Source organism: Geotrypetes seraphini, chromosome 2 (genome assembly GCF_902459505.1).
Source record: "Geotrypetes seraphini chromosome 2, aGeoSer1.1, whole genome shotgun sequence".
NCBI lineage: Eukaryota > Metazoa > Chordata > Amphibia > Gymnophiona > Dermophiidae > Geotrypetes > Geotrypetes seraphini.
The window spans coordinates 210,869,710-210,896,702 of NC_047085.1; the positions used below are offsets into that span (position 1 = coordinate 210,869,710).

The following is a 26,993-nucleotide window of genomic DNA, read 5'->3' on the forward strand; positions in this document are numbered from 1 at the left end:
AAAGTTGGACGAAAATGTGGTATAAAGATGGATGATTTAGCGGCTTGGACGATCAGATCGGCAGGACTTATAGTTAGTTGATTTTTGAAACAAAAAAAAATTTGGACGTATTTTTCTAAAATATGTCCTAAGCTATTTTTCACTTTGGACGACTTGTGACTTGGACGAAAACGAACTTAGACGTTCCTTTTGATTATGCCCCTCCACGCTCTTTCAATAAAAATAATGTGCTGCATGCACTTGAAGGCCCAGGGCTTCTGGTAGCCATTTTTTGAACAGTACACGAAGATCAGCGTCTTTTACAGAGGAGGGTATACCTATAAAACATAGGTTTTTTTGTTCCTACCTCTATTCTCATGATCCTCAAGGCGATCTGTAAGAGTTTTGTTTGCTGTTTCCACTGTTCAGATGCGTTCCTCAAAGTTAGCTGTGTGATCTTCCTGTTGAGATATGTGATCCTCATCTCTCTGCAGCCGGTTAGTTTGGAGGTCAAGCCCCTCTTTGATTTCTTCCATGGAGGTGTGAAGTTTGGCAAATTTTTCTTCCATTACTTGGGTAAGTGAACAGGTCAGCCCCTGCTTCGCTAATTCATGGAACATAAATAGCGACACCTTGTGGTTGTCCACCATCTTGGTGTCCTATAGATTCAACTTGTCGCTGTGATTTAATGGTCATTTCCAGGGAGAACAAACCCACAGAATAAGCAACCAAGACTTCGCAGGATAAGACAACACTGTTAAAAGGTTTGGAATTGAAAACTGGAGTCCGTTTAAAGGAAATAAGGCAAAGCAGTATGGCTCAGAGATGCTGGGAGACACACTTGCTCAGCTTCTCAGCATCATGTGACCCCCCCTCAAGATAGACATTTAATTTTGCATCACTGTCTGATTATGTATGGAAAGATAAACTATGATCTGATAGTCGCTGATGGACTTCTCAAACGTGCGCTATGAGAACACTTGATCTTCTGCTATTTCCATCATAGGAGTAACTCTGTAGAACAAATTAACTGGACCGCAAAAGCTCTTCCTGATAATTCAGAAGTTCAAGAAAATGCTTAAGACTACATTTTTTGTAGAAGCATTCCGATGAATGATTATTATTCTCGCTTATTCTGGTTTTTGGATTGATATATAATTGAGCGTTATAAATTAATTGGCTTTATTGAAAGATTTGAAATGTTTGTTGCTTGTATAAATTTTTTTATTTTATGTATGCTGCTATTTGTAAAGCCGCCTAGAAAATAGGTGGTTGAGAAATCTTTTAAATATATAAATATATGTATAAATGTATTTCATATCTCTCAATCACTGGTACAGATTAAATCTATTATTTCAGAAACATTCATATATAAATATCAGCATTTACAAGTGTCTGTTGCATACATGTGTAAATACCGATTTCAGAAAGTCACTGTTATATAAGGAGAACCACAGCATGCAGAGATTTCAAGGGGAGTTGGGCAGGGCTAAAATCTACATGTGTATTCCCCATGTTATAAGAGGAATACATGTATATGGAGAAAATTTCCACTTTGGGCTTTATGCCAGCTCAAAAGCATGCATACATTTAATAAAGTACTCGACTCATTCTACTTAATTCCCCATTGCTTATTTCCACATGAAACCAAGCGATCCAGCCAATAGGAAGAAATCCAAACACATCTTCCTGTGTACTGCCTCTCCTGCCCCATCCTGTACCTTCTCACATGTGCTGTGAAATCTATATCGATAACTTTTGCCACCGAATTGAGAATAATTTGCAGTCCAGATGAGTCAGACATGTTTTCCTCCTCTCTGTCTGTATTCTTGCAGAGACTCCAAGGAAAAGCAGATATTTAAGCTGCTTTTTTCATTTGTAAAACAGAGCTATACTTTATTTTTTGTAGATTTATACAACAGATGAATTATCTTAAAAAAAAAAAATCAAAATCAAAATCTCATACTTTGGGGCAGTAAATTCTACTGTTTGGAATTTAATGGATGAAATATTGCACATTTCAGTTATTAAAGTGCAGAGTTTTCTACTGAGAGAAACATCACTAACTCTTTGCAACTCCTATATCTTTTTATTTATCCTGCAGGAGCAGCCAAGCTTTATGCCTACTGGATTGTGGTGAACTTCAGGGAAGCCTACAATCTCTTTGCTGTTAATGGCATCCTTTTCAATCACGAAAGTCCCCGAAGAGGTTAGAAAATTATTGTAAACTATGTCGTTTTTAGGAACTGTTCCCTAATGATAAACAAGTAGCATTTTGCAGGATTGCAGTAGTTACATTTTCAATGATTTTTGTGTTTGTTGTTGTTTTTGATAAACAAAATTAATATAAACCCATTAAAAAACAAACAAAAAACCCCCCCCCAGGGTACTAATGGCCATCCAGAAAAAAATTATAGACAATTCAATGACAAGTATTAACTCATACTGGATTACAAGTACTGGAAAAAGATCAGTAAAAAGTATAGTATAAGGAGAATCACTCGGATATAAAAAGCTCATCAATTACATGAGTGCCATTAAGAAGGTGAATATATAAGTTTATTTTGCACAGGGCAATCTCCAGTCACTTTACCATACTCACTCTCCATTCCACTTTCCGTGTATCATGTATTACACTTTGCATATGCTATATGTTGTACATGTCCCACATTTCTCAATAAGCAACTAATATTTATCTGGCACGTCTGTAACTTTATTAAAAAATATATAATATCCTTACTCCAGCAAGATCCTACTGAAAAAATACATAGCTGAGGTGAAAGTTCTTGTCTGAGATCCATGCTGGGTTCCTCCAGGTTCCATGACTCTTATATAGCTACTTTTAAAGCATTGGTTCTTAGCTTTTTATATCTGAAGGATTCTTCTTACACTATACTTTTTACTGATCCTTCTCCAGTACAGTACTCCCCCGATATTCATGGGGTTTCCATTCCAGGAACCCCCGCGAATCTTGAAAAACCGTGAATACAGTTTTCAGCGGGGGAAACAGGAGAGAGCAGCCGGAGAAGCAGGAGAGAGCAGCCAGAGCGCCTGCGAGTGAAGGAAATCACCCGCGGTATGCTCCGACCGCCTCTTCCTGCACTAAAGTCAGGCCTCACCAATCAGGAGCTGCGTGTCAAAGCAGCTCCTGAGTGGTGAGGCCCAACTTTAGTACAGGAAGAGGCGGTCGGAGCATACCACGAGTGATTTCCTTCACTCGCAGGCACTTTGGATGCTCTCTCCTGCCTCTCCGGCTGCCCTCTCCTGCGCAGTCATTCGCGGTCGCAGCCTCTTGCGGTCCCTGTTATTCACAGTTGGAAAATACCGCGAATGATCGGAACCGTGAATGACCGGGGGAGTACTTTACTTGTAATCCGGTATGAGTTAATACTGGTCATTGAATTGTCTATAATTTATTTATTTATTTGTTCTATTATCTATACCGTTCTCCCCCAGGGAGCTCAAAACGGTTTGCATGAATTTATTTAGGTACTTGGTCATTTTTCCATGTCTGTCCTGACGGGTTCACAATCTATCTAATGTACCTGGGGCAATGGGTAGATTAAGTGACTTGCCCAGGGTCACAAGAGCAGCATGGGTTTGAACCCACAATCTCAGGGTGCTAAGGCTATAGATTTAACAACTGTGCCACACACTCCACAGTTATTTGTGGATGACTGTTTGCGCCCTGTTTTTTTATATTTGTTGTTTTTGAGACTTGTTAACGTGCTGGGGCCTATTTGCTGCTTTGCCCTTTTGCTGGATGTTGTTGATTAGAACATATTGGCTGCACTATTTCTGTGGAAATCCTGACTCTGGCCATTGGTGCTCAGCATCAGGAATTCTCAGGTGCTAGTGCCAAAAGACTTATTAGAAAACAATCCTTCTTGTGTTAGACTCACTTTTTCCCCCTTCCTTGTTCTCTGTAAACAAAGAATGTTTGTCCTGTGAATGAGGTAAACACTGAAGGGTTTTTTTTTCCCAGCCCTTCTCCTCTCTTCATACAGTGCCAACTACCCTGTTCCACAGCTTATGCAAGGTACAGATAGACACCTTAAAATGGAGGTTTTATATATACACTCCCCCAAATGCATTCCAGTAAGAACACATGATCCTCTTCAATTAGAGAGATTTTTCTGCAGAGATTGCACAGTTGATTTTCACTTTTCTTTTAGTTTGGAGTTAGGCAGCTTACCTCCTGATTATCTATGGGCTGCAAATGTGGTTTTGTCTGTGGGTAAGAAAACATATAGGCCCATTTGCTCAAAACTCACCATGCCTTTTAACGATCGACATTAAACCAGTTTTAGCCTGTTTAACTTTGAAGTATTTCATCTATCGATGCCCCAAATGGCTAATCACAGTCTTTTCAGTGGTTTGTAGCAGCTTCCGATAGTCATATGTAAATAGATTACTACTACTGTTTATCATATCTATAGCGCTGAAAGGTATACACAGCACTATACATTTAATATTCAGTAGATGGTCCCTGTTCAGAAGAGCTTACAGTCTAATTTGGACAGACAGAACATCTCAGGTTCTGGTAGAAGAAATGAGTGGGAGTTAAGAGTTGAAAGCAGTTTCAAAGAAGTGGGCTTTTAGCTTGGATTTGAATTCTGCTAGAGACGGAACATGACGTATTAACTCTGGCAGCCTGTTCCAGGCATACAGTGTGGTGAGTTGGCGGTGGAGGTAAAGGGTACAGATAAGAGGGACTTACCCGATGAACAAAGTTCAAAGGGGGGAGCTTAGGGGGAGATGAGTGAGGAAAGAAATTCAGGGGCTACAGAGTGAATGCATTTGTAAGTCAGTAAGAGGAGTTTGAACTATATTTGTAAACGGTTGGGGAGCCAACGAAGTGACTTCAGGAGGGGGTAATGTGAGCATGGCGGCTCTCATGGAATATGAGTTGTGCATTTTGAACAGATTGAAGGGGTGAGAGATGGATGATCGGGAGGCCTGAGAGAAATACGTTACAGTAGTCTAAGCAAGAGGTGATGTGAGCATGGATACGGGTTTTGGTAGTGTGCTTGGATAGGAGATTGCAACAAGCTCATCAGTATTAAAATGAGCACTTCGATCAATGTCTAGATGATGCACAAAATGAAGTGCCAGTTTTTAATTCTCCAAAATTCTCTGAAATCTCTGACAGGTCTGGAGGTGCCAGTAGTATTTTTAAAAAAAAGTGTCTCAAATAGCAGCTTTAAAAAAAAATTTTAATGGGCACAGAAGTTATGCATATGTTACATTTGCACAATATCTGTCCCCATAAAAATAATTAAAAAAAAGTATTGCCAGGACTCCGACTCCTGACAACTGCCCACAGCCCTGAATTGAAAAAAAAAAATCTGCAGGAAGAAACCTTCCACAAGATCGGCAGGAGGGATGCCCATGCCCTCCTGCTGCTAGGGCCTCATGGTGAATCCCTGACCACCACTCCCACGAACCCCCCAATCAGAGTTTTAGGCCCCTCCCAGTGCATCCCAGGATGCAATGGGAAGGGGAAAACCCACCATTTTGAAGAGGCGGTCCTGCCAGCAGGAGGGAATGGGCATCCCTCCTGCTGATTTTTAGTTTAGAGGTATGCGAGGGGGTTCGAACAGGGGCAGATTCTGGGGTTCACTGTGAGGCTCTGACGGCAGGAGGGAATCAGCATATCTCCTGCCAATCCTCAATTTAGAAATATGTGAGGGGTTTGGGAATTTGCAGGGGGTTCAGGGGTTCACAGCGGAGCCCCGACAGCAGGAGGGAGTGGGCATCCCTCCTGCCAATCTTCAATTTAAAGGTGGGGATTCCAGGTGTGGGGGGTCTAGATGGCTGAAGCAGAAGAGAGTGTGCTTCCCTTCTGCCGATTTTTTTTAATTTCGGGAGGTATGGGGAAGGGGCCTTCGTTGGGGGGGGGGGGTGTTCCCAGCACATTTTTTAAAAATGGGCAACAGGAAGCTGCTTCAGGGCTTCCCTGCTGGCTCTGTGCATTTGTCAGTCGCTTTCTTTAATGACTAATTGGATGAGATTATGGCAGACCTCCACGAAACTCATTTGTATGCAAAATTGTGTCAACATCAATCGCCGTTTTCAAATTGTACCATTTACAGACTCCACAGTGATCCACAGGATTTTAACGGCGATTTTAGAGCATCCGGTCCATAGTAATAAAAAAAAACAAAAAAAACCCTGTACCCTCAGTGGTACTTTGCAGTGTTTCCAGAATACATGATGAGGTTGGTATTCTGTGACAGAGCTGCTGTTTAATTTTCAACTAATAGATTTTAAATAGTACACATTTTTAGTGGCACTTATCTGCACAGAAAAGGAGGAAAGGTCCTCTGAAAATGTTTTCCAAATCTTAGAATTTGAGGCATTTAAGCTTACAGGATTTATCTCTACTTTTGACAGAGGTGGTTAGGCTTTCTTAAATTCAGTGTAGCAACACATACTGTCCATATGTAAATGTTTTGGTTCTTAGTATGACTATCTTTTTTGCCCATTCTCAAATATAAAGACGTCCACATGAAAAACACACAAAAGCAATCTTTTCGGATGTTCAAGCAGCTAGCATTCTTAGCAAACAGTTCACAGACAGCTGAGCATTCCTGAGCCCAGCAGAAAATGTCATGATAAAAGTCCCAAGTACAAATGTCACTATAACTTGCTTTTATTGTATGGTGAGCCCTCCAAAACCCACCCAAAACATACTGTACCAACTTGTACACCACAAAAATAGCCCTTATGCCTGCAGGTGTCATCTTTATGTAGGTACAGTAGGTTATCCCAGGACAAGCAGGCAGCATATTCTCAACATATGGGTGACGTCAACCCCAGAGCCCTGATGCGGACAGCTTCACAAGCAGACTTGCTTGAAGAACTTTTGGAAAGTTTGCGACTGCTGCATCGCGCATGCGCGAGTGCCTTCCCGCCCAATGTAAGGCGCGCGTTTCCTCAATTCTAAGTTTTCCGCAGAGCTGAGAAACCCTTGTTTCGAAGCTCTGCACGAGAATTAGTTCATGCCTTCTCATCGCCGCGGCTCATGTTTGTTTCTTTTTTCTTCACAAGCCGCTGTGGTGTGCGTGTTTTTTTAAAAAAAAGTTTTCAGTTTTTCTTCGGCCTCAGCCTGCGGGCTTCGATTTAGCCATGGCCGTTTTCTATTCCTTGTCTCAGCCGGTTACAGGGTTCAAGAAGTGTAGCTAGTGTCAACACGCAATCTCTATCACTGACCCACATAAGTGGTGTGTTTAGTGTTTAGGACCTGACCATCGTCCAAAGTCGTGCTCTCGCTGTTCTACACTTCAAAATCAAGCCCTTAAACGTCATCGAGTGCAGTTTGAAAAAATTTTCAGGGCCATGGATCTTCTTCCAAAAACCTCGACTCCGACATCGACCTTGATCTCGACAGGACCGAAGTCTCAAAGCCTCTGCCTCACTAAAACCTCTCTCAATGGGGAAGTCTTCAGGGAAATCAGCAAAATCGTCCCTGGAAAGGGGTGCTCTCCTCAGTGCCGCCTTCAGGTAAGCTATCAAAGCCAGCCACTCAGGAGTCACAGGCCACTCCCACGGCGGCCTCAGTGGTCACTGTTCCTTCAAGGCTTCCCAGGAAGCGTATCTCCAGATCGAAGAAGCACTCGTCTTCAAGGTCATCTTCCTCAGAGTCTTTACCAACACCAATTGTACCAGCTCCAGTGGTCTCGGTGCCGGTTTTGCAGAATATGTTGGAAACTATTCTGCATCAGGAGTTTGGTAACATGCTTACCAAATTGACTCCTGCCTCGACTCTGCTATCTGCAGTCCAGCCTGAGCACTCAGCAGTATTACAAGGAGTCGAGTCCTTGAGAGTGCCTTGAGTCCAACTTGAACCCTCTATTCAAGGAGTTGAGTCCTTGAGAGTGCCTCAAGATCAATTTGCATACTCTATACAAGGAGCTGAGTCCTTACAAGTGTCTCAACTTTGATTTCCAACTTCCATTAGCCATTGCCTTCTTCGAGGCACAGGGTGAGGACTCTTCGACATTCTTCATCGAGCCTGTATTCGACTCGATCACTGCCTCGTGATTCGAGGCACAGTTCCTCTTCACATCATTTGTCAAGACATTCATCGAGGCCCAGGTCTTCTTCTCAAGACAGACTTTGTTTATCGAGACATCAAGACTCTTCGAGACCACCGACTCCTTTGTTGAGAAAATCTATTGTGGAGCCACAGCATTCTCACAAGTCAAGTTCCTCTCCTATGAGGTTTTCTTCACTAGCTGGTTCTTCATAATGAAAACGTTCTGCGTCTCCTATTCATTCCAGAAGTGGTCGTTCATCTATATCTTTTGCCTATGGATTCAGATCTGTGGTACTAATATTCCAGAGAGGCTTTACCTTCTTTCTCTGCTGCAAAAGGTACCTCGATGGCTCTCGTATACCTTCTCCTCACCGATGTCATACCTCTTCAGATCCGGTATCCTTTACAAAGTTCTTATGCCAAATGAGTAAAGATCTCAACATTGCTTTGGAGTCTGATTCAAAATACTCTAAGGAGAATTTGGAAGAAATGGGTATGCCCAATCCTCCGAGGGATTCTCTCAAATTACCCATGAATGGCATCCTTTTTCAAACTTTCAAGAGGAATCTAGATACACCATGCTCCATTCCTACTGTGCCAGCAAAGCTGGAATCTAGATATAAGATGGTTCATTGTAAGGTATTTGAGAAGTCTCAACCATCCCATCAATCTCTTTTCATTGAGTCTTCTTTAAAAAGAACCAATCATGCCAAAGTTTATGTCACTGTTCCTCCTAGCTGAGAGGGAAGGACCATGGACAAGTTTGGCCATTGGCTGTATCAAAATTCTATGATGACAAATAGGGTTTTAAAGTATAATTTTGTCTTCCCATCATATCTCAAGTATTGGGTCGTCACTATGCCTGCGTTTTTCAAGTATTTCCCAAAACATCGGTTATCAGAGTTCCAGCATATGCATTCTACTCTAGGTCAACTTCGCATGCATATGGTTCAAGCTACATAAGATGCTTTTGAAATGTTCTCCAGGGTCAGTGCATTCTCTGTAGCCATGCGTCGTCTAGCCTGGTTACGAGCTGTGGACATAGATCCAAACCTGCAAAATCGACTGGCCAACATTCCATGTCAGGGAAATAAGCTGTTTGATGACTCCATTGAGGCAGCCACAAAGCGCTTGTCTGAGCATGAGAAATCGTTTGCCTCTATAGTTCGGCCGAAGCCTTACACTGCTAAGAGTTATAGGCCTCCTCGTTATCAGAAGCGTTATCCTCAGAAGTCAGCACTTTATTCAAGACCGCCTCCTAAGAAACAGCAACAACAGCAACGGCAGCGTAAACCTCAGGCTCCTGCTGCACCCAAGTCCACTCAGCCTTTTTGACCATTTAACACAGAGCATAACATCAATCTTTCTGCCTCTGTCTTCCCCTCTTCCCTTTGGAGGTCGTCTCCATCATTTTTATCAATGATGGGAACTGATTACATCCAACCTCAGGGAGGGTTACTCTCTTCAATTCCTTCAGGTTCCACCAGATCTCCTTCCAAGAGAATGTCCTTCCAATTCGTTGCAGCTCACCCTTCTTCTTCAGGAAGTTCAAGCTCTGCTTCGTCTCCGTGCCATCTAGGAAGTTCCTCTGGAACAGCAGAGCACAGGGTTTTACTCCCATTACTTCCTTGTCCTAAAGAAGATGGGAAATCTACGACCTATATCGGACCTCAGAGCTCTCAAAAAATATCTTGTCAAAGAAAAATTTTGGATGCTGTCTCTAGCATCCTTGTATCCGCTTCTGGATCACAACGATTGGTTATGCTTTCTGGATCTCAAAGAGGCTTACACTCACATTCCCATTCATCCAGTCTTCTGCAAATTTCTCAGATTTCGCGTGGGAAATCATCATTTTCAATACAGAGTGCTACCCTTCAGCCTGGCATCATCTGCCAGAGTTGTCACCAAGTGCCTGGTAGTAGTAGCAGCAGCTCTGCGCAGCCATGGTCTTCAGGTTTTCCTGTACCTGGACGACTGGCTCATCAAAGATTCAACATTTCAGGGGGTTATTGTAGTGACCCAATGGACTATTTGGTTCCTCCAAAGTTTGGGGTTCGAAATCAACTTTCCAAAATCCCAGCTACAACCCTCTCAAAGTCTACAGTTCATCGGAGCTGTTCTGGACACTGTGCAACTCAGAGCATTCCTTCCTCAACAACATCGGGATACTCTCATACAACTTTGTCACAAAGTGATGCCCCTCACTTCACTCTCAATGAGACACATGATGGTTCTGCTAGGTCACATGGCCTCTACAGTTCACGTGACTCATTTTCCAGACTTCACCTCAGAATTACTCAATGGACCCTGGCTTCTCAATGGGCACAGGCTTCCGATCCTCTCAGCACATTACACTGACTCCTTCGTTCAAACAGTCTGGTGAATGCTTTCTTCCAATCTCTCCAGAGGTTTACTGTTCCAAACACCTCCTCATCAGAAGGTTCTCATGACAGATTTCTTGACCTAGGCTTGGGGGGGCTCATCTCGATGGTCTCCGCACTCAAGGACATTGGTCCAGCACAGATTGTCGGTGTCACATCAATCTGTTGGAATTCAGAGTGCTTTTCAATGCTCTCAAAGCTTTTCAACATCTTTTTCATGATCAAGTAGTCCTCATTCGTACAGACAATCAAGTAGCCAAGTGCTAATTCAACAAGCAGGGAACAACAGGTTCCCTTCCCCTTTGCACGGAGGCTCAGAAGGTTTGGAATTGGGCAATTTTTCACAACATCTTTCTAAAAGCCGTCTACATTCAAGGAGAGAAACACTTTCTGGCGGACAAATTGAGTCGTCTTCTACAGCCTCACGAATGGACACTCAATTAGTCGCCTCTCCATCACATTTTTTCTCAGTGGGGGACTCCTCAAATAGATCTCTTTGCGTCTCCCCATAATCACAAACTGCCTCAGTTTTGCTCCAGGATATACTCCCCTCACCGCCTGGAGCCAGATGCCTTTCTTCTGAAATGGACGAACCAGTTTCTGTATGCATTTCCTCCATTTCCTCTCATCCTTGACACTCATCAAACTCAAATAAGCATATGCCACCATGATTCTGATAACTCCTTGATGGCCCATACAACCTTGGTTCTCTCTTTTACTTCAGCTCAGCAGCAGGGAGCCTCTACTTCTACCAGTTTTTCCGTCTTTACTTACACAGAGTCAGGGTTCTCTGCTTCATCCCAACCTACAGTCTCTACACCTGACAGCTTGGTACTTTTCAACGTAAATACCAACCTACAGTTCTCTCAATTTATACCAGACATTTTAGAAGCTTCCAGAAAACCTACCACTAGGCAATGTTACAAACAGAAATGGACTCAGTTTTCTGCTTGGTGTGCTCTTCATCACATGGAGCCTCAGTCTACTTCCTTGGCTTCAGTTCTGGATTACCTGTTTCATTTATCTCATTCAGGCTTGAAATCAACATCCATTAGAGTCCATCTCAGTGTAATTGCTGCTTTCTATCAGCCACTAGAAGGGAAACCTCTCTCTGCTTATCCTGTGGTTTCCAGATTTATGAAAGGACTTTTCAATGTCAAACTACCTCTCAAACTGCCTCCAGTGGTTTGGGACCTCAACGTGGTTCTTGCCAGATTGATGAAGCCTTCATTTGAACCAATGTCTACCGCTCATCTGAAATATTTCACCTGGAAAGTGGTTTTTCTCATTTCTCTAACGTCTGTTCGAAGAGTCAGCGAGCTACAAGCTTTAGTAGCGGACCCTCCTTTCACAGTATTCCATCATGACAAAGTGGTCCTACGTACTCATCCTAAATTCTTACCAAAAGTTGTTTCAGAATTTCATCTCAATCAATCTATTGTACTTTCAGTGTTTTTCTACAAAGCCTCATTCTCACCCAGCTCTTCATACTCTGGACTGCAAGCATGTTTTGGTTTTCTATTTACAAAGGACTAAGCCACAGAGATCTTCTCCTCAACTTTTTGTCTCCTTCAATCCGAACAAGTTGTGACATCCAGTTTCCAAGTGAACCATCTCCAACTGGTTGGCTGCTTGCATCTCTTTCTGCAATGCTCAGGATGGACTGCATCTAGAGGGTTGAGTCACAGCCCACAAAGTTAGAGCCATGGCGGCATCTATAGCTTTCCTTAGATCTACTCCTATTGAGGAAATTTGCAAAGCTGCCACTTGGTCCTCAATTCATACATTCACCTCTCATTATTGTCTGGATACCTTTTCCAGACGGGATGACCACTTTGGCCAAGCAGTATTACAAAATTTATTCTTCTGAATTGCCAACACTCCCACCATCCCATTCTGGTTAGCTTGGAGGTCACCCATATGTTGAGAATATGCTGCCTGCTTGTCCTAAAATAAAGCACAGTTACTTACTGTAACAGGTGTTATCCAGGGACAGCAGGCAGATATTCTCACAGCCCACCCACCTCCCTGGGTTGGCTTCTTAGCTAGCTATCTGAACTGAGGAGACGCGCACCCTACGTCGGGTGGGAAGGCACTCGCGCATGCGCGGTGTGGCAGTCGTGAACTTTTCCAAAAGTTCTTCAAGCAAGTCTGCTTGTGAAGCTGTCTGCATTGGGGCTCTGTGGTTGACGTCACCCATATGTTGAGAATAGCTACCTGCTGTCCTTGGATAACACCTGTTACGGTAACTGTGCTTTTTGGAGGGCTCACCATACAATATAAGCAAGTTATAGTGACATCTGCCTGGGATTTTTAATGTAACGTGTCTCTACAGTAACCCTTAGAGAACCCCCCTCTGCTCTGTTGTGGAGATGTAAGATGTGAAAAAACATCAGTATTTTCCAGCCTGTATGACAGATTCACCTGGCTCATATACAAGAGGGTACTGAAAAGTTCTCAACCTAACCACCTTCCTAAATCTGATGTTATTTTGCTACTGTAGCTGAAAAGAGTGTGTGTTTAGTTCTGCAAAGTTTAAATGTGCAAACTCTAAGGAAATAAACTAAAATAAACTTTTCAGCTAAAGTGGCAAAATATCTTCAGATTTAGGAAGTTGATTGGGCTGAGAACTTTTCAGCACCCCCTTGTTATGAACCATGTGAACCTTTCATACAGGCTGGAAAATACTGGTGTTTTTTCACATCTTTGGGTAGTAGTGTAAGGGGGTCAGTGACCACTGGGGGAGTAAGGGGGGGTTATGCCTTAATCCCTCATCTGGTGAGTTTGGGCACCTTTTAGTATTTAGATGCTTTTAAAACAGGTTTAGCTCCAAGTGTCTAAATAAAGCCCAGGACATTTTGTTAAAGATTTGATTGTGCCTGTCGAGCGTCCAAGTCCTAAACCTGCACAAAACACTCCTCTAACATGCCCCCTTAAGATTTGGATGCACTAGAGATAAAATGACCAGAAAGATGTCTAGAAAGTCTGTTTTGAGAATGCCCACTTGGCCGTTTTGACTAGTAATTATCCAAGTGCTGGTGTGTACTTTTAGAGGTCTGTCTTCTTTTGAAAATGAGCGCTCCTTAGTATTCAGAATGCCAGTGGTGACTTTACACTACAGTCCAAAAGAATATAGGCCAAAATTCTATATAAGGCACTGCAATAGCAACAATAAAATTTTGCACTAAGTGCAATTATATAAACATTGCTCAGAACTGGCCATTATTACAGAATAACATTTGGTGCCAGTATCTGCTCCTAATTTTGGATGGGAAGCTTTACACCAACTAAAGCCTGATGTAAATTCTCATCCTTAAATTAGGTGTGGATCTCCTTTATTCTGTAACACTGTGTGCAAATTGCAGGAATGCTCCTGATCGACTCAAACCCCTCCCATGACCACACCTCCTTTCTGATCCAAATTTATATTCGGATCCTCACGTTTTTCTTCTAGAGCCATGCAGACAGAAGCTCCAGAAGCAGATATCAGACCTGCTCCTGAGTCTGGCTCTGATGGCGTGGCATTGTCTGCAGGTCCTGGGGTTGATGGCGGCAGCCATAGAGATGGTCTCTTGGGCTAGAGCACACATGAGATCCCTCCAAAGACTCTGTCCTCTCCCACTCACCTCAGCAACCGTTTCTGTAGATACCAGAAGCGAGGAACAGCTTACCATGGTGGCTGCAGACAGGTTGCCTTTCAAAGGGCAAGCCACTCCGTATATCCTCCTGGAAGATCTTAACGACCGATGCCAGCCTTTAAATTTGCAAGGGGGGGGGAGAGAGAGAGAGGGAGGGAGTGATTGTAACAAATACCCAGTTCAGGGTCCATAAATTGCCTGGAACTCAGAGCCATTCGGCTGGTATTGCAGGCACTGGAAAAGTCCATGGAAGGCAAGGCAGTCAGGGTGTTCTCAGACAATGCGACAGCGGTAACCTACATCGACTGACAGTGAGGCACTAGGAGCATCCTGTTACATCTAGAGGCCAAGTTTCTCTTTCAATGGGCAGAAACTCATCTGCAGGCTCTCTCAGCTGCACACATTGCAGGAGTGGAGAATGCTCATTGACTATCTCAGTTGGCAGATGCCCATCCCAGGGGAGTGGTCGCTATTCCCACAAGCATTCAATGACACTGTTTTGCAGTGGGGGTAACCACTAATGGATCTCATAGCCTCAGCAGTAAGCACAAAGGTGGATCGCCCAGAAGCGTAGGGTTGGACGCATTGGTCCAGCTGTGGCTGGAGAAGGAGCTTTTGAATGTGTTTCCCCCTTGGTCCATGCTAGGTCAAGTCATTTGCAGGATTGTGAATCATCTGAGGCTGGTTGTTCTAGTGGCACCCGATTGACCCTGCAGACCATGGTATTTGGACCTAGTTCATCTACTGAGAGATGAAGGTCTAAAGTTGTCAGTTAAGCTGGATCTCCTGACTTAGGGTCAATCCCCATGGGAATCCAGAACATTTTGGGCTTACGACATGGCTCTTAATAAGCAAAGGATACTAGAAGTTGGTCATTTCTACTTTGCTTAGACTCAAGAAGCACTCTATGGTGGCAGCCTATGCCAAAACCTGGAAGACTTTCTGACAGTGGTGTAAATAAGATCAATGCAGAGCCATTACAAGCTGGTAGTCCTGGGATTTTTGCAAGAGGGACCTGAGAAGGGCCTATCGGTTGGTTCGCTGAAAGTGGAGTTAGCGAGCCTTTCATGTTTCCAAGCTTGGGGAGAGAGAGAGCATCTCTAGCCTCTCACCCAGATGTGGCAAGATTGTTTAAAAGGGCTCTCAAGTGTCTACCATTCCCATCCTGGTACCTTAATACTATTTTGCAGGGTCTCAGTAGGGCTCCATATGAACCCTCACAGAAGGTTTCCCTTTTAGATGTGATGGTCAAGATGGTGTTCTTAGTAGCAATTACATTGGAAAGGCGAGTCTCTGAGTTACAAGCTCTCTCTTGCAGGGAACCGTTCCTTAAGATTATAGAAGCAGGACTGTCCTTGCGAAAGCTAGAAGGATGCTAGGTTGCATAAGGAGAGGTATAACCAGTAGGAAAAAGAAGGTATTGATGCCCCTGTATAAGACTTTTGTGAGACTTCATTTAGAATATTGTATACAATTCTGGAGACATAAAAGATATAAAAAGGATGGAGTCGGTCCAGAAGAAGGCTACTAAAATGGTGCATGGTCTTCGTATACAGATCTCAATCTGTATACTTTGGAGAAAAGAGGGGAGATATAATAGAGATGTTTAAATACCTACGTAATGTAAATACGCATGAGTCAAGTCTCTCATTTGAAAGGAAACTCTGCAATGAGAGGGGATAGGATGAAGTTAAGAGGTGATAGGCTCCGGAGTAATCTAAGGAAGTACTTTTTTACAGAAAGGGTGGTAGATGCATGGAACAGTCTCCCAGAAGAGGTGGTGGAGACACAGGCTGTGTCTGAATTCAAGAGGGCCTAGGATCTCTGAGAGAGTTTTCCAAAACTTAAACAACACAACTTAGATTCCTCTCTGCTGGCAAATTACCGCCCTATCGCTAATCTACCTTTAATCTCTAAACTAACTGAAAAAATCATTCATACCCAACTCACCGAATTCATCGAAAACACCCATGCTTTACATCCATGTCAAACAGGCTTTCGTTCTTCACATTCAACAGAACTGTCACTGCTAGGCCTCATCTCAACTATATATTACTACCATGATCACCAAAAATCTGTTCTTCTTATTTCCCTCGATCTGTCTGCAGCCTTTGACACTATTGACCACCCTCTCCTCATTAATAGACTTAAAGACTGCGGTATTACAGGTCCAGCTCTTTCATGGTTCACCTCTTACTTTAACGGACGTAGCTTTAAAGTCTTCATCTACATCACAAACCTATGGTGTTCCGCAAGGTTCGATTCTATCCCCACTGCTATTTAATATCTTTCTGTCTCCTCTTCTTACGCTAGCACAATCCATTGGATTCACGATCTTTGCCTATGCAGATGACATACAACTACTTCACCCAGTCAACACCTCAGATATAACATTTCAGATATAAAAGACATAAACAATAAACTGGACGCCATAAATGACTGGCTCTATACAAATAAACTTTCCCTCAATATTGATAAATCCCGTGGCCTTCTACTCCCAATCAAAAACAGCGAATCTCTTCCAGGAAAAATCTCTATCAAATCCACTCCTATACAAATGGAAACAAAAATAAAATTATTAGGAGTCATTATCGATAAGGATCTTACTTTCCATGATCACATTAGTTCAGTTGTAAAAAACTGTTTCTTCAAACTTCGCCTCATTCGTTCACTAATTTCGATTCTAGGGACTGATTCAATCAATATTCTGGTTCATTCTTTAGTCATTTCCCACCTAGATTACTGTAACTCCCTTTACAACGGTCTCCCCCAAAAAGAAATCCGACGCCTACAACTAATACAAAATACCGCAATAAAACTCATCTATAAAACAGGCAAATATGATCATGTTACCCCGCTTCTGAAAGAGGCACATTGGCTCCCTATCACACATCGTATCACTTATAAAATCATCTTGCTGACCTTCAAAATAAAACTCTCTCACCAACCTTCATATCTTGATAAGCTTCTCATTTCTCAATGTTCTTCACGTACTCTAAGGTCAACAGATCAAAAACTCCTGCAAATTCCTTCCATAAAAGATTTCTATTACACCCGGAAAATAAATTTTGCAGTAGCTGCCCCAACGTTGTGAAATGCTCTGCCACAGCAACTCCGAGATGAACAACATCTAGATAAATTCAAGATAAGCCTGATGACTTTTTTATTTCGTGACGCATTCGCTTGTGTTTAGAGTTATCTTCTCTTCCTGTTATCTTTTTTTTTTTTTTTCTTTTTTTCTTCTCTCTTATTTTCTTTTCCTCTCTTAAGCAACCAACCGCTTTAAAAAAGCGACCCTACCCAATATGTTTTACCCCATTCCCACTTTCTCCCTTTCCTCTCAAATTATGTAACTTTTCCCCTCCTTTCCCTTTTCCCCTCACTTTCAAGTCTGTCCAGTTAATGTCTTTGATATTCACTCTATTTATTTTTAAATATTTATTATTTTATTATCTCTTTCTTTCTCTTTTTAAAATTTTACTGTTAACCGGCCAGATACTTGTAGATGGTCGGTATATTAAAAAGCTAATAAACTTGAAACTTGTAACTGCGGATGGGCAGACTAGATGAGCTGTTTGGCCTTTATCTGCTATCATGTGTCTGTTTCTCTACCGAAAGTAATCTCTGCCTTCCATGTCAATTAGGAGGTCCATTTGCATGCCTTTTAGCCTATGGGATCAAATGAAAAGGATAAAATGTTGCATAAGCTAGATTTATTTATTTAAAAAATGTATTACTTGCAACTTTCCATCAATTCCGAGCAAGTTACAGTCCAACATACATAATTAAAACAATGTCACAGACTACAAAAAGACATAAAAACAAATCATTTAATAAACTATAACAAAACAATAATATTCTTCATAACTCAGTCATTTATATGTCAGGAGAGTGCTTCTTTGTTATCTTGAAGTTACAAATGAGTTTCGAGTCTCTGATCACCTTTTTGATCTGACCAGTCATCTTAAGAAAAGCAGGTCTGTGTCCAAGGCCTCGATCTTCAGATTAATTTAAATGGCAATGTGGGCTGTGGTAAGCAGCTGTCAATTGTGTTGAAGGTACATGCCACTAAGAGGGGTGGCTAATTCATGGGTAGAGGCTCCAGCAGTCTTCCCATTGGAGATTTGTAGAACAGCAACATGATACTCTTCATACCTTTACCAGATTCTATAGAGTAGACATGGCAGCCAGGAAAGACGCTGCTTTTGGGTCCTCAGTATTAATGGCAGGATCAGCATCTTGCCCTAAACTTAGGGGATTGCTTTGGTATGTCCCTAGCATTCAGGACTACTAGACACATTGCATTAAAAAGAAAGATTAGGGTCTTACCTCAATCATCTTCTTGCTTGTAAATGTGTCCAGTAGTCTTGAAGCCCCACCCTGTGAGTGGGCTTCATCTGCCTTTGGTCTTAATTTCAGTCTGTGTCTGACTGTGAAGAATTTCTGTTTCTCAGCTAAGCTGAGAAAAAAATTAAAGGGATATCATGTCTGAGTTTCTGCTTCTTAGCATGACATGCAAGTAGCTACGAGCTACATAAATGTTAGTGCTGGTTGCACACATTTTTGTATAATTTTGATAATATTATATTTATTTCAGAGCAGACTTATAGTGTTGGGGAGTTCTCCCTGTTGTCTTCTTTCTAGTGATGTTGTCTATTATAGTGGTTCTTGTCTGCTTTTGTACAAACTAAGGAGGCAGGAACAATCCTATTGGGAAGGAGGTGTTGAAAGATGGGTGATATCATTCTGTAAGCAACTTGCGGGTTCAAATACATAACCCTAGGGTTCAGGACTACTAGACACATCTACAAGAAAGAAGATTATCGAGGTAAGAACCTAATCTTCTCTAGCAGTATGTTATCAGCCAATTGCTGCCACATAAATAAATAAAATTAAAGTTTATGAAAACCAAAGGATCTGCCTCGTATAGAAAATGCATTATTTTGAAATGATGGCCACATTGGCCAGAAAAATCTGGATATTCAGTACCAGTATCCGTATTATTGGGGGAAGGGCACTGAATATCCAGATAGAGTGGTGACCAATACTATTATCTGGATGATAGTGATATTGAACCTGCTGTCTGGAGAGCTAACCAGTTGAAGTGTGGAGATCCTTTTTCCTAACCTTATGCAAATAGCTATCCAGTGAGTGGACTGAGCATTTCCCTAATCTGATATCGTCTCGCTCTATCCTTGCTCTGCTGTCTGGATAGTACTGGGGTGGTCTGCAATGATTTTCAACAGCACTGACCTGGACATCCAGTACTGCTGCCTGGATAAATGTATTTGAATATCAGGCCCTTTGTTTTGAGTGTATGAAAAATAAGAACAAAAAAAAAAAAAAAGAATAAACTGAGTAGCTTTAGCACTGCAGCAGTTCTGTTTTAAGGACTTCAACCCAAGGTGGTTTTATATATGTAAATATCCTATGCTTATGTATCAGAAGTTTGAACTGCTTTCTTTTGAACTGTTTGTGAGCAAGGTTTCCTTGGAATGGGAAAAGCAAAACTGGAGAGAGCGAACTTAGGCTCCAGGTTCTCAGGCTGTGTCCTTGCTGCCTATTTAAAAATATCCCAAGAGTAAGTTGGTGATGACATCACTGTAGAAATTGCTGCGGCTTGATTGACCTCTCCCATGCCATTCTCTTATGCATGGAGAGGACCAGGCTTTGTACAGGCATTTCAGTTATTTCCTATTGGCAGACAAAATAAATGACACACACAGATACACACACTCACAGTCCCTGCTCGGAGCCTGTGCATCCTACAGTTCCATGGATAGATTAATAGAGGGCTATAAGCTATGAAAGATAATCCTTTACTCTGCAGAGATCATGAGCGGTAAGGAGGTAGGAAGTAAATAAACCACTCTGTGAGTCGCTCATTCTAAACTATGATTTTAATCTGGATTTTAGAAACAAATGTCAAGGACTGAAATAGCAAGTTTTGCTCGTGGTTTCCTCTGTCTACACTACTTTTTCCAGCACTAGTTGAGTGATTCAAAATGTGTTCTTATTTACTATTTGCCTTTTGTAGTTTTAGCGCCATCGTCTGCCTACCTTAAGACTATCTTAGTATCCCATGCAGAATGACGGAGGCTGTGGAGTCATCTCTCAGCACGCCCAAGACCACCTCATCCAGAACTGAAGAGAAATGCTTCATCCTAAAAATAGACTTTTATAAAGACTGTAGACTTCTTGTTCAGTACCGGTTGTTACAGTAAATGTTTAGCTAATAAACAAATGCTGAGTATTTCAGAATGGATAATTTAAACAGTAATTTCTGATAGCAGCAGGAAGGTATGGTCCCCTGGAAGGATATATAGTGGATAATTCTAAAGGACTTGTTTTCAAAGGCTTTTATCATGTTACCCCCAAGAGAGCACGTCATTTTATGAGATCTGAATGTAGGCATGTTCAGGAGTGGTGTCTGGGCAGAATGGGGGCAGATTTGTGATTCATGTACTTTTAATATTCAGCCAGCAGCAGTCAGTGTTTTGGTTTTTTTTTTATGCTGCCAGTATCCCCAGATATTCAATGCTGGGCCATGTCCAAGCACCAGCATTAAATATACTGTTATACATAGCCAGATAACACTTATCTAGTTAAGAGCAATATTCAGAACTTAACCAGATGTTAAACCAGATAAAGATTAGACTATGTTTTATATGGTCCTATTTATCCAGTTAACTTATCTGGTAAGTGCTGAATACAGGTTACATGTTTATAGGCTTACAATTAGCAATCTAAGCGGTTAACAATTATTATAAAATCACATACAGAAAAGGAATTCCATAAAACCAGATAGAAAAAAAAAGATTCTTCCCCCAACCCCCAAAGCCCACTGAGACACATAAAACCTGACTTTAGTGCCGGCCAAAATAGTGGAAACAATTATAAAAAATACAATTGTGAAACACATAGACAAATACGATTTAATAGGGCAGAGTCAGCATGGGTTCAGCCAATGGAGGTCTTGCTTCACCTATTTGCTTGACTTCTTTGAAGGTGTGAATAAGTATGTGGATAAAAGTGAGCCAGTTGATGTAGTGTATTTAAGTTTTCAGCAAGCTTTTGACAAAGTTCTTCACGAGAGGCTCCTGAGAAATTTAAAGAGTCATGGAGTAGGAGGCAGTATTCAGTTATGGATTAGGAATTAGTTATCGGACAGAAAACAGAGGGTAGGGTTAAATGGCCATTTTTTTCAATGGAGGTGGGTAAATATATAGTGGAATGCCTTAGGGATCTGTACTGGGACCGGTGCTATGTTAATTATTTATAAATAATCTGAAAATTGTAATGACTAGTGAAGTGATTAAATTTGCAAATGACACTAAACTGTTCAAAGTTGTTAAAATGCATACAGACTGAAAAATTGCAGGCAGACCTTAGGAAATTGGAAGAATGGACGTCCAAATGGAAGATTAAATTTATTGTGGACAAATGCAAAGTGATGCACATTGAGAGGAATAACCCAAATCATATTTACCAGATGCTAGGGTCCACCTTAGAGATTAGCACCCAAGAAAAAAATCTGGGTGTCCTTGTAAACAATTTGCTGAAACCTTTTGTCCATTGTGCAGCAGTGGCAAAAAAAGCAAACAAGATGATAGGAATTATTAGAAAAGGAGTGGTAAACAAGACTTTTATAATACCTCTGTATTGCTCAATGGTGCGACCACACCTTGAGTATTGCGTTCAATTCTGATTGCTTTATAAAAAGATGTAGCGGAAGTAGAAAAGGTTCAAAGAAGAGCAGCCAGGATGATAAAGGGGATGAAACACCTCTCGTATGAGGAAAGACTAAAAAGATTAGGGCTCTTCAGCTTGGAAAAGAGACAGCTGATGGGAGATATGATTGAAATGATGTAGAATGTGTCCAATTGGTCAGTTTTTCTACTCTTTTTTTACTCTACAGTTTTTCTACAAAGACTAGTGGACACTCGATGAAGTTACAGGGAAATACTTTTAAAACCAATAGGAGGAAATATTTTTTCACTTAGAGAATAGTGTAAGAGGATGTGTAAGAACAGTTAAAGTAGCTGATTTAGGAAAGCTTTGATCAAATCCTGGAGGAAAAATCCATAGTGTGCTATTGAGACAGACATAGGGGAAGCCACTGCTTGTCCCTGATCGGTAGCATGGAATACTGCTATTTGGGGGTTTTTGTCAGGTACTTGTGACTTGGATTGTCCACAGTGAAGATAGGATACTGGGCTAGATGAACCATCGGTCTGACCCAGTAAGGCTATTCTTATGATAGATATGTGAGTGTTTTTTAAAAATTATTATTTTTAATATGGCTAAAGAAAATTTTGATCATATCTTGCTTCAAGCCTTATTTGGGTGAAGCAAGCAATCAGGTGATAATAAAGTAATCTTAAATTATTGAAAGTCTGAGCTAGAGACCTCTGTATTTCTTTTATAACAGGGTTTCTTAACCAGTGGTGATTGCACCCCAGTGAGTGTGGGAAGAGTTCAAACAGGGTGCAGAGAAGATAATTGAAATCTGAGACAATTTACTGAAATTTTATAGACAGAGGAAAGGGAGTTATTAGGACAGTTATTGGTAATATAACTGTGTACTACATAGAGAATGACACGGTGAACAAACACAGCGGTTTGCCCACGGCTACGGAGACGCCAAAGACTAACTCACCAAAGTCTTATACAGGGGCATCAATACCTCCTTTTTCCTACTAGCCATACCTCTCCCGATGCAACCTAGCATCCTTCTAGCTTTCGCCATCACCTTTTCAACCTGTTTGGCCACCTTAAGATCATCACATACAATCACACCCAAGTCCCGCTTATTCAGTTTTCCCAATAGTGGAGGGGATGTAAGGGGAGGGGAGACCAGGGTTTTGTTGATCCTTGCTGTGTATTATTTGTGTTTATAAAATGACAATTGTACAGACTATTGTTTCTTTTTATACTTTAATAAAATAAGTTCAGTATAAAATCATAACTATTTGAGACTTATGCGGATCGGATCAAATGGCTTGCGGGGATGGGGTGGGAACGGGGACAAATTTTTTTCCCCACATCATTTTCTAGTAATTTCGGTAATTTTAGCTACATGTTAGCAGTTGGCACTGTTAGTGGCTAATAGTGACATATGTAGCTATCTAGTGGATAACGAAGTGTGAGGGTTTTATTGATTGAAGAAGTACGGGAACAAGAAAAGGTTAACAACCCCTGTTTTTAAAATAATATTAAGCCCCATAGTTATACCTTCAACAGTTTTCTGAACTCAAAGTTAGTGACTTGGCAGGGACACCTTGACTAGGCGGTGATGCCAAATTATTTGTACTTTACAGTGATAGACGGTCCAAGGGTGTCTAAGCTGAATGAGATTTTCATATAGCCTTCCCCTGTCTTTACTGTTGAATAACTTAATTCCAGATTTCTTTCATCAGCTACAGATTCAACATACCTTCATTTTAAATTCATTTCAGTCAACAGGAACAACTTTATTATTTATTTTGGAGTACCTGAATCAGTTTAACTGCTGTGATTATACATAGGTGGTCCATATTTAACTTGTTATAGGCATTCTGTGAGGACAAGCAGGCTTAATATTCTCACATGTGTGTGATGTTATCCACAGTATCCAGTGCACTACAAAGTGCACTGTCACTTTAAATCTTTAGTCAGTCCCTGTACTGTACATGTGCCAGAGTCTTCCTGCCCGATATCAACTTGTGGAACCATCAGTTTTTCATTTTTTGTGGATCTGAGAAGCTCTTCAGCATGTCAAACTTTTGCCTTCTTTTTTGTGCCTTCCTCTACTTATTTTTTTTTAGTATTTCTTTCATAACTGTCTTGCTTTTATCGTGTTCCAGTATTTTACCCAACTTTGGTTCATTTGTGACTTTTTTTGGGGGGCCATTGAGCCATTCAAGTTTTATTAAAATTTTTATTCAATTGCAACTCAATGGGCATCCTACTTACTCAACCTCCCTAGACCATTGAACTCTTTAGCTTAGCATCAGCCGTTTCCCCCTCCATGTCAAAGAGTGTACCGAGTGGCTTAAAAAAATGTTCTAGAAGTTATCGGATCATTTCAGTCTCTGACCCACAAAATTGGTATGTCCAGTGTCTGGGTTCTGAACATTTGGACATTCACTGTGTCTCTGCATGCAAGAGGTCACTAAAAGCCCCAAAACTTCATTTTTAAAAACTTTTTGGGACCTCACCTGTGTACACCGTGTGAGTGAACTTCAAACTCTTGTGCTGGATCTTCCTTACACAAGATTCTACCATGACAGAATAGTGCTTCTACCTCATCCAAAATTCCTACTCAAGGCTATCTCAGAATTCTATCTCAACCAATCCATAGTTCTGCCTGTTTTCTTTCCAAAGCCACATTCCCAGGGGGAAGCAACTTTTCACACCTTGGACTGCAAACGTACCCTGGCATACTACCTGGACCAGACTAAACCTCATAGAGGATCCTCTCAATATTTTAAGGCTTTTGACCCTAACAGATTTGGAGTTCCTGCTACTAAGGATCCATCTCCACTTGGCTAGCTGAGTGTATCTCCTTCACATATACTTAAGCTGGGCTCATGCAACAGGGCCAAATAACAGCCTACAGCAGGGATCTCAAAGTCCCTCCTCGAGGGCCGCAATCCAGTCGGGTTTTCAGGATTTCCCCAATGAATATGCATTGAAAGCAGTGCATGCAAATAGATCTCATGCAGATTCATTGGGGAAATCCTGAAAACCCAACTGGATTGCGGCCCTCAAGGAGGGACTTTGAGACCCCTGGCCTACAGTGTCCAAGCTATGGCTGTCTTGGTATCTCATTTCTGTTCTGAATCTATTGGGGCATCTGGAAGGTGGATACTTGGTCCTCAGACCATACCTTTACTTCTCACTTCTGTTTAGAACAAAACTCCAGATGAGACAGTCGGTTTGGACAAGCAGTTCTGCAGAATCTTTTTACTTTCTGAGTGCCAGCTTTCCCTTCAACTCTCTAGGGTTTTGCCAGGCTCATGTTTATATATCCATTATCCTCGTGCAGTCATGATCCTGGCAGCTTTGGCATCCCACATGTAAGAAACCTTCTTGTTCTCAAGAGAAGCAAAGATACTTATTTGTAGCAGGTGTTCTCTGAGAACAGCAGGTACATATTCTCACATCTCACAACTTGCCTACCTCCCCTTGATGGCTTCTTAATTTTGTTTCTGAACTGAAAGTCCCACGAGCTGATGTCAGGCAGGAAGGTGTGTAGCGTGGGCACTGCCTAAAGATTAAAAGTGACAGTGCACTTGGTAGTATCTGTACTGGGTTCCGTTGATGACATCACCCACATGAGAGAATATATGCCTGCTGTCCTCAGAGAACACCTGCCACAGGTAAGTGTCTTTACTTTTATGATGTAATTTTTGGAAACAGCTTATTTGAATTCGCTGTGACTAAGGGTATGAAGACTTATGCAATCAATTTGTTTGGGGGGGGTTAAAATTCATAATTAGTTTTTGGATTTTTCTATAACTATTTCTTCACCTAGCAAAAACAGAGTATGTGGTTTAGATCTGTGAAACAGATTATTTTAATGCCTACAGAAATGTATTTTCTAGACAGGGTGTGAAGACTTTACAATACCCTGAACATTTCTGCCAATGGAATCTTAATTATCATGCCATAAAACTGCTAGGCTCTGATGACTTTCCTGAAGAATGGAAGAGGATAATCTATTTAACATGAGCTGTAAATACAAGTTACACCAGAGTTACAAGAGTTTTTAGGAGGGAAGAGGGATCAGATGGGCAAAAGCTGCTTTCATCTGGTGAACTTCTAAAATTGTTCTGAAATGGTGACAGCAGTTATTTTAAGAATCAACCCATTAAAGACTCTTCATTCCCTTTTCTTCCATGTCCCTCTTTTTTTTTTTTCTTTTACAATGGAAAAAAGTAAACAATAAAAGTAGTTATTAAACTACAAAATTAAATATAGATTTGTACACCAATCATAACTCCTGTTTTCCAAGAATTCCCAATCCTTAAAAATAAAACCCCTGCAAATGAGAAATCACGTTTGATGGTTGAATTTTATATTAAGAACAACTGTGTGATTTTTTTAAATTATTTTTTTATTTCAAATATTTTAATTGAAATTTTATTAGAGAAAAAAATACAATAAACAAAACAGTTATGATATATGCCAATGCATGACCGCCTAACTGTATAGAGGGAAATTACAAACATCTTCATTAAATATATAACAAGGAAATCGTACAGGGCACTCCCGTAGGAGACACTAGAGCAGGGATCTCAAAGTCCCTCCTTGAGGGCCGCAATCCAGTCGGGTTTTCAGGATTTCCCCAATGAATATGCATTGAAAGCAGTGCATGCAAATAGATCTCATGCATATTCATTGGGGAAATCCTGAAAACCCGACTGGAATACGACTCTCGAGGACCGGAGTTCCCTACCCCTGGTTTAGGGTCTATGGAATGTTTGTAAACAGCACAGCAAGGTGTTCTAGATAGACTAGAGCATGACATAATTTATGACAGGGATCTCAAAGTCCCTCCTTGAGGGCCGCAATCCAGTCGGGTTTTCAGGATTTCCCCAATGAATATGCATTGAAATTAGTGCATGCACATAGATCTCATGCATATTCATTGGGGAAATCCTGAAAACCCGACTGGATTGCGGCCCTCAAGGAGGGACTTTGAGACCCCTGCACTAGAGTAACCTGGAGAGGGAAAAAGGGGAAAAACATCTTGCCATAAGCAAAAACACTGCGTAACAATAATAGTGTGCACTCCGATCATGTTATTTTGTTTGTTTTAGATACTGATATTAGATTATCTGAGGAGAGTAAATAGTGGAAATGTCAACAGTTATAGGGGCCCATATCTATTTTGTTCTGATTGCAGCAGTGGGACATAAACTGCTGTCAGAGATTTTGTACCAATACGTCTTGCTTTAGTAAATCTTA

General features: G+C 41.3%; 1 protein-coding gene across 2 annotated transcripts in view; it reads left to right on the top strand.

Annotated features, from left to right (window-relative positions):
- The window catches only part of GMDS (GDP-mannose 4,6-dehydratase), a 1,326,053-nt gene that overhangs the window by 459,344 nt on the left and 839,716 nt on the right, over positions 1-26,993 (top strand). For both annotated transcript variants that reach the window (XM_033934875.1, XM_033934874.1), the window contains exon 6: positions 2,084-2,188. In XM_033934875.1, coding sequence (XP_033790766.1) covers positions 2,084-2,188 — 105 coding nt within the window. The remainder of the gene's footprint in view (positions 1-2,083; positions 2,189-26,993) is intronic.